Source organism: Curcuma longa, chromosome 3 (genome assembly GCF_044706935.1).
Source record: "Curcuma longa cultivar G26 ecotype Majalengka, Jawa Barat chromosome 3, ITB_CL_G26_1.1, whole genome shotgun sequence".
In the NCBI taxonomy this organism is placed as follows: domain Eukaryota; kingdom Viridiplantae; phylum Streptophyta; class Magnoliopsida; order Zingiberales; family Zingiberaceae; genus Curcuma; species Curcuma longa.
This window is the reverse complement of record NC_133863.1, coordinates 8,924,131-8,933,022: the sequence shown is the minus strand read 5'-3', so window position 1 is coordinate 8,933,022 and position 8,892 is coordinate 8,924,131. Positions and strand designations below refer to the sequence as shown.

Here is an 8,892-nt window from a genome sequence, read left to right as displayed (position 1 = left end):
TGACTTAATTCAATCAAATTTAACTTACTTGAATCAAAAACTTTTGTTTCTTCCCAAAACATAATCTTGGACTTAGGAATAGCTTTGGTTTTTAAGTTCCAACAAGAAGTTAATGGTATAATTAAAGAATGATGGAACTTAGATGAATATATAAGAAGAAAGGCTTTTGGTAACCAATTCAAAAGACACAGTGAAAGAATTACAAGAACAGGAAGTAATGGTTTTACCCAAATACTTTATCAAGGATGGTGGAGAGAAGAAGGCAGGCGAGAGAACAGATCCATTTAGTTGGATGATTGATGGTTTTTCAACAATTGCAAATCGAGGTGCTGACACGCATTACTCGGGGAGTTTCACAGCCTGTGGTTTTACCTGGTAATTTTGATTTTTTGTGTGTGCTGACATGTTGTTCAAAAACAAATTCATGATGTTCTTTAACAACTGAAAATCAAGCTTTTGTAGTACTTATGTTTTAAGTAGTTTTTTATCAGACAAACATTACTTCATAGTTAAAAGTAGTATAAATTGCAGGAAGTTGCGACTGCAATCAGTTTTAAAAGAAGGTGGTGAGAAATATGCCGGCCTTTACCTCAAACTTGATAATTCAGCTTCAAAAAACTCTGTGATCAAAGCAACTTATAAGCTCTTCATATATGATCAAATACAGGGGGAGCACATACAAAAGGAAGGTGACAATACATTTAATGTTCCACAATAACTGATCGTAATACTGGGAGTTTCTTGCTATTTTGCAACATATCTTGATATATTTCATAAAGGAAGGATAGATATTTGTTTACCTGGATTTGTTGGTGGAGCTATTCCTATATATCATGTTATCTTCATTGTTTATGTAGGCGAAGACTATTTCCATAGCACATCCCTTGATGGATTTTGTTGTAAGATTGCATTAGACAAGTTCAACAGTCCAAAATCTGGACTACTTGTCAATGATTGTTGCATCTTTGGAGTTGATGTCTTGGAGGCTTCTGCATTCAAATTAGACAAAAAACGAATTAGTGAATCCTTGTCGCTAAACAAAGAGCTGACTCCCCGAATATATACTTGGGAAATCAAGGATGTTTCCAAATCGAAGGAGATAGTACTAAACTCTGAAACTTTTGATGCTGGCGGCTACAACTGGTATTCTATTAGTCCTTATTTGGATAATATAAGTAAACTTTGAGCATATAAGATTTAAGATATAATTATTCGTTTCTTTTGATTTTTTATGTCTAGGACTATCTCGCTCTATCCAAACTCACCCACATACAAAGATTTCCTTGGTGTTTTCTTGAAGCTGGACAATGCTGCTGGTCTTGCTGCCAATACTAGTGTCTACGTGGATTATAGCCTTTGCTTGTTGGATCAAAACAATGCCAGGCACCTGAAGTTTACAGGTTTAGAAAATTTGATTTCGCTCTTTTCCTATGCTACAACATGAAACGATCATCTGATAATGTTTTCTTATTTATTTTGTAGTGAAGCGTTTGTTCTCGTCAAAGTCTACTAATTGGGGGTGGCATGAGTTCTTACGCTGGAACGATGTACGAGATCCAACGAGAGGATTTCTTGTTGATGATACATGCATCGTTGAAGCATCTGTTGTAGTTCTTGGAGTAGACACCATTGCTTGAACAAAGAACTACTAGTATTCATTGCGACTTATCCTTATAAGATATTTCTCTTTTCATGTCCATGTATAAGCATATCTGAAAAAAAGTGCAATAATATATGTATGCAACCGTTAATATTTCCAATTATATAATCTCTGCTTAGGTAAATTTAATTATCATAGACTCACAACATCTTAGTGTGCAATTATAGTATTAGCCAATAATATAATGCACGAACCATATTATCTCACAATGACACTTTGGATTTGACAATAGAATCTTTTACTTCTACATTATTTTTTAAAACTGTGACCCTAGCTTTTGCACACTCTATAGACAATGGTTTTAAATTAATGTGGAATCATCCAATTAAAACCCTTTTAGACAAGCACGAGACTACAATGACTCTGTGGCTAGTCAACTAGACAATGATTGTCAAAAGACTATCGCCATATTATTACAATGTACATGCTCAACAACAAAAACCAAAATTAGACACAATGCAATCACTCAAGTCTCTCGTAACTTCGAGTCTTCAACTTCTACTGAGCGAGCTTTCAAGTCCACTGAACTTCTTCAAAGCTCCAAGCTTTATCTAAATAAAGCAATAGTATCGTGCATTATATTTAAGGCTTTTTTTCTCAAATTTAAAGGTGGCAATGATATAGGACCTCAAAAAACTCCAGAAAAGATGTCCCTTAATGAATTGGAAGTGTAGATATATAACGATCCATCCCAACAACCAATGTTTTCGGGTTCGCTACCCATTTGAGGAATAAGCTTCGTAAATTCGCCATTGCTAGGTCTCAAACTCCAACTGCTTGGTCTGTCATTGACAGGCCTAATTATCGCAACATGCCCACTGGGAGTGATTCCTAAGCTTAACTTAATCAAGCTGTCTTGAGTCCATTATGGAGGAATAGATATTTTAAATCTAAGTGATTCACTTATAAAAACGCAAGAAAGTTAAATAAAATTATAGCATATAATTTATTTAGAATCCTAGCATATGACTGAAGTGTCAAAATGGACAGATTTGGGCTTGGTTTGGCCTTAGTAGACCTGTTTTTAGTGTGTGGAGCCTAACCTGTCCCAACCTGTCAAAAGCACATGGCGATTGAAAGACCGAATTGAACTGGCGAAAGCTCATTAATGAAATAGAAGACGATGCAATTTTTTTAGATAATTTAATTTATCAATTTCCAATACAATTTAATTAACCACTAAATGACTTTATTCAATCAAATTTAACTTAATTGAATCAAAAACTTTTGTTTCTTCCCAAAACATAATCTTGGACTTAGGGAAGAATTTTGACCAAAGCGTGCTTTGGTTTTAGAGTTCCAACGTAAGTTAATGGTATAATTAAAGAATGATAGAATTTAGCTGAATATATAAGAAGAAAGACTTTTGGTATCCAATTAAAAAAAAAAAAAGACTGAAAGAATTACACTAGCTGGGAAGTTATGGTTTCACCCATGTATGTTATCAGCCCAAAGGAAGGTGGAAAGAAGAAGGCAGTTGAGAGAACAGATCCATTTAGGTGGATGATCGATGGATTCTCAGCATTTGCAAATCAATGTTCTGGGACGCATTACTGGGGGAGTTTCACGACCTGTGGTTTTACCTGGTAATTCTGTCTCTTTTTTTTTTTTTGTGTGTGGTTACATGTTGTTGTTCAAAAACAAATAACATGTTTTTCAACAAGTAAAACTCAACCTTTTGTAGTAAATAAGTTTTGAGAAGTGTTTTAACAGAAACACTTCGCTAGTCTATTATTTAATACAATTGAAAATTTTCAGTGCATTCGATGAGATTTAATATCTTCGAAAGACTTGGCATTTTGGAATGCTTTATGAAATTAAAGATATCTAAGAAAAGAAGTATTATTTGGTTCGGGAGCGGGCATGGTGGTGGTTCGGAGGCGGTGGGGAAGGTGGACCGGTCGGAAATGAGCGCGGAGCGGCCGACGCCGGCGCGAAGCAAACAGGGATCTAAAATTCTCCGAACTGCCTCTTTGTAACTGTAGATCTCCTCAAAATTGTGCTAGCTAACTAACTTTTCTTTTTAAGGAATTATTTACTATCTAATTTTGTCAATGGACTGTCGATGCGTTTAGTTTAGGGATTGCATCCCTCACCTAAATGGATCTGTTCTCTCGCCTGCCTGCCTTCTTCTTGCCACCTTCCTTTTGGTTGATAACAAATTTGGGTGAAACCATAACTTTGAGTTCTTGTGATTCTTTTACTCTGTTTCTTGAATTGGATATCAAAAACCTTTCTTCTTTTATATTCGACTAAATTCTATCATTCTTTAATTATACCATTTACTTACTTCCTGTTGGAACTATAAAAACCAAAGCATGCTTTGGTCAAAAGTATTCCCTGAGTTCAAGATTATGTTTTGGGAAGAAACAAAAGTTTTTGGTTCAATTAAGTTAAATTCAATTGAATTAAGTATTCCCTAATGGTTAATTAAATTATGTTGGAAATTGCTAAATTAAATTATCTAGACAAATTGCCAGTTCGGTCTTGCCTGTGACAGGTTGGGTCAGGTCAGGCCCAACTCACTAAAAAGAGATCAACTAAGTGTAAACTAAGCCCAAATCAGCCCATTTAGACACTTAGTCATATAGTAGATAATTAGCTAATTTAGACACTTTAGTCATATACAATTCTAGATAATTATATGCTATAATTTTATATATTCATATACTACATTTTTTTTAGTTTTTAAATTTAGACGCTATCATAATTCCACATATAATTTCTACATTCAAAACACTTGATAAAATCGTCAAACTTAATACATATAACAATAGTACGTGGGGAGGGCTCTAAAAGTCTTTAGAAAAGTTGTCCCTTGGTGATCGGAAACCTCCATTTTTATGGGAGTCAGAACCCTAGCTCTAATGTCCTAATTTTGCCATGTGACTTTGCTCGGTTAGCCTAGCTATAATAGATGAGTTTGCATGACACGGTAATTATGTGAGCCTTAAACTTAGAGTTCATTTGGCTAATGCTTTAGTGACTAGAAGTTTTCACCCATTAGATATACTATTTTATTTGACAAATTGACTAGATAGTTGACTAACGAAACGAGCTAGTCAATAAGTCCAACGATCATATGTTTTAACTTGATGATTACACAATAATACATTATAAGGGTAGCTAGGGTCGGAGGCAAATAAGAAATCATGGAGTTTTAAAATTTACCGTACGTCGTTTCAAAAGATTAACATGACATCCTAAGTGTCATTGCGAGATAACGTGCATGGTGGTGTGTGTATTATATTATTTAATTACAAACACGACATTTCACACCAAGATATCGTGAGCCTACGATGATTAATTAAATCTACCTAACGAGAGAAGAAGGCCTGAAGTCATAATTGAAAATATGATGGTGCCTTTAGTATTTTAAATCACGTGATGTTTCGATGCATATAATTAATTAAGAACTTTTGGGTGTTGTTTGAGCTAGGCATGTTTCGGTAGGTCTGACCAAGACATGCATGCCCACTTTTGTGCCAAGGGAAAAAGCTCAGTTAAGCTAGGTCCTCTAGCATGGCAACGTCGACTTATTGAGTTGGAGCTTGGTGGACACATATCAAGTTAATTGTTTCACTTGGAGCTCAGTGGACTTGAAAAGTAGCTAAGGAGGAGTTGAAGACTTTACCTTATGAGGAGAGCCTTGAGTGATTGCATAGTGTATATATAATTTTGCTTTTTATTTTTGAGCATGTACATTTTCAGGTAGGGGTAAGCTATCTATGGTTTAATTAGCGAAGCCTTCAACTATGTGATATATAAATTTCTAAATCATATTTGTAGATCCGCTCAAGTCTCAAATCTTTGCATAGGCTTAATTAGATTGGTTTGTAAGCCAACTGAAGATGAATTGCCTAATTACTAGTTAATCGACTAGAACATGACAATAGACAAAAGGGTCAACTAAACAAGTGCTTTTGACAGGTTGGGTCAGGTTAGGCTCCACACACTAAAAACAGGTCTACTAAGTCCAAACCAAGCCCAAATCTCGCCATTTTGACACTTCAGTCATATGCTAGGATTCTAAATAAATTATATGCTATACTTTTATTTAGCATTCTTGCGTTTTTATAAGTGAATCACTTAGATTTAACATATCTAATCCTCCATAATGGACACAAGTGCTTTTGACAGGTTGGGTCAGGTTAGGCTCCACACACTAAAAACAGGTCTACTATGTCCAAACCAAGCCCAAATCTGGCCATTTTGACACTTCAGTCATATGCTAGGATTCTAAATAAATTATATGCTATACTTTTATTTAGCATTCTTGCGTTTTTATAAGTGAATCACTTAGATTTAACATATCTAATCCTCCATAATGGACTCAAGAGAGTTTGATTAAGTTAAGCTTAGGAATCACTCCCAGAGGGCTTGTTGCGATAATTAGGCCTGTCAATGACAGACCAAGCAGTTGGAGTTTGAGACCTAGCAATGGCGAATTTACGAAGCTTATTCCTCAAATGGGTAGCGAACCTGAAAACATTGGTTGTTGGGATGGATCGTTATATATCTACACTTCCAATTCATTAAGGGACATCTTTTCTAGAGTTTTTTGAGGTCCTATATCATTGCCACCTTTAAATTTGAGAAAAACTGCTTTAAATATAATGCATGATAGGATTGACTTATTTAGATGAAGCTTGGAGCTTAGGAGAAGTTCAGTGGACTTTAAAGCTAGCTCGCTCAGTAGAAGTTGGAGACTCGAAGTTATTACGAGAGACTTGAGTGATTGCATAGTGTCTAATTTTGGTTTTTGTTTTTGAGCATGTACAGTGTAATAATATGGTGATGTCTAATTTTGGTTTTTGTTTTTGAGCATGTACAGTGTAATAATATGGTGATCCCTTATCTGAGGTTTAACTAGTGAAACCTTCAAATATGAGATAATTGTGTAAATCTCAACTTGCTCAAGTCTCAAATCTTTACATAGGCTTAGAATGATTCGTAAGCCAAATGGAGGGGAATTGCCTAATTACTAGCTAATCAACAAGAACATGACAATAGACAACAGAGTCAATTAATCAAGAATGAAATTGATTAGCCTTTTGACTATCATTGTCTAGTTGACTAGCCACAGAGACATTGTCGTCCCGTGCTTGTCTAAAAGGGTTTTAACTTGATGATTACATATTAATTTATAATCATTGTCTATAGAGTGTGCAAAAGTTAGGGTCAGCTTTAACAAATATTGTAGATGTAAAAGATTCTATGGCCAAATCCAAAGTGTCATTGTGAGATAATATGGTTCGTGCATTATATTATATGATAATAGTGTATTTGCATACTAAGATGTTGTGAGTCTATGATGATTAAATTTAATTAAGCAGAGATTACATAATTGAAAATATTAACGATAGCATACATATAGTAATGCATTTTTTTTTCAGATATGCTTGATACATGGACATGAAAAGAGAAATATCTTATAATTAAGGATAAGTCGCAATGAATTATTTTGGTTCTTTGTTCAAGCAATGGTGTCAACTCCAAGAACCATGACAGTTGCTTCTACGATGCATGTACCATCGACAAGATATCCTCTCGTTGGATCTTGTACATCGTTCCAGCTTAAGAACTTGGGCCATCCCCAATCGGTACTCTTTGACGAGAACAAATGTTTCACTACAAAAAAAATAAAAAAAACATGATCAAATGATCGTTTCTAGTTGTAGCATAGGAAGGAAGCGAAATCAAATTTTCTAAACCCGTAAACTTCCGGTGCCCAGCATTGTTTTGATCCAGAAAACAAAGGCTAAAATCCACATAGAGACCAGTCTTGGAAGCAAGACTAGCAGCATTGTCCAGGTTCAAGAAAACACCAAGGAAGTCTTTGCATCTGGCTAAGTTTGGATAGAGCGAGATACTCCTAGACATAGACAATCAAAAGAAACGAATAATTATATCTTAAATCTTATATGCTCAATGTTTACCTTTATATGATCCAAATAAGAACGAGTAATAGAATACCAGTTGTAGCCGCCAGCATCAAAAGTTTCAGAGTTTAGTTCCATGTTCGATTTGGAAACATCCTTGATTTCCCAAGTATATATTCGAGGAGTGATCAGGTCTTTGTTTAGCGACAAGGATGTACTGATTCGTTTTTTGTCTAATTTGAATGCAAAAGCCTCCAAGACATCAACTCCAAAGATGCAACAATCATTGACAAGTAGTCCAGATGTTGGACTGTTGAACTTGTTTAATGCAATAATCTTACAACAAAATCCATCAAGGGATGTGCTATAGAAAGAGTGTTCGCCTACATAAACAATGAAGATAACATTATAAATAGGAAAAGCTCCACCAACAAGTCCAGGTAAAAAAACATTTATCGTTCCTTTATGAAACATATCAAGATATATATGTTGCAAAATAGCAAGCAACTTCCAGTATTACGCTCAGTTATCGTGGAACTTTAAATGTATTGTCACCTCCCATTTGTACGTGCTCCGCATGTATTTGATCATATATGAAGAGCTTATAGGTTGCTTTGATCACAGAGTTTTCTGAAGCTGAAACATCAGATGATAGGTAAAGGCCGACATATTTTTTACCACCTTCTACTAAAACTGATTGCAGTCGCAACTTCCTGCAATTAATACTTCTTCTTCTAGCTATCGCTTCAAAAGCATTTCGTTATGCCAAATCTTTCAATGATCTTTAATCTTATCGAAAGAACAGAGAAATTTCAAATGTATTGAATAAAAGCCTGGAGTAATGTTTGTCTGGTAAAAAACTACATAAAACTTGAGTACTACAAAAGCTTGATTTTCACTTGTTAAAGAACATCATGGATTTGGTTTTGAACAACATGCATGTCAACACACACAAAAAAAATCAGAATTACCAGGTAACACCACAGGCTGTGAAACTCCCCGAGTAATACGTGCGTCTCAGCACCTCGATTTGCAATTGTTGAGAAACCATCAATCATCCAACTAAATGGATTTGTTCTCTCGCCTGGCTTCTTCCCTCCGCCATCCTTGATAACGTATTTGGGTAAAACCATTACTTCCTCTTCTTGTAATTCTTTCATTGTGTTTTTTGAATTTGATACCAAAAGCCTTTCTTCTTATATATATATTCAGCTAAATTCTATCATTCTTTAATTATATCATTAACTTCCTGTTGGAACTCTAAAAACCAAAGCATTCTTTGGTCAAAAGTATTCCTTAAGTCCAAGATTATGTTTTGGGAAAAATAAAAGTTTCTGATTCAATTAAGTT

General features: G+C 34.9%; 1 protein-coding gene and 1 pseudogene across 1 annotated transcript; one reads left to right on the top strand and one right to left on the bottom strand.

The window, feature by feature from the left end:
* The first annotated feature begins 217 nt into the window (after positions 1-217).
* On the top strand, positions 218-1,637 carry LOC141822828 (uncharacterized). The gene is made up of 5 exons (XM_074710143.1): positions 218-375; positions 532-689; positions 858-1,143; positions 1,240-1,400; positions 1,483-1,637. Exons 1-5 carry the CDS (start codon positions 218-220, stop codon positions 1,635-1,637), a joined length of 918 nt encoding a protein of 305 aa, XP_074566244.1.
* A 5,499-nt stretch (positions 1,638-7,136) lies between these two features.
* Positions 7,137-8,675, bottom strand: LOC141823042 (uncharacterized; annotated as a pseudogene).
* Between the last annotated feature and the right edge of the window lie 217 nt (positions 8,676-8,892).

Excerpts from the sequence above, each read along its gene's own strand:
- LOC141822828 (XM_074710143.1), top strand. The coding sequence starts at position 218 with ATGGTTTTACCCAAATACTTTATCAAGGATGGTGGAGAGAAGAAGGCA. Across the intron at positions 376-531 it reads ACAGCCTGTGGTTTTACCTG|GAAGTTGCGACTGCAATCAG; the intron begins GTAATTTTGATT and ends TATAAATTGCAG. Across the intron at positions 1,401-1,482 it reads CAGGCACCTGAAGTTTACAG|TGAAGCGTTTGTTCTCGTCA; the intron begins GTTTAGAAAATT and ends TTTATTTTGTAG.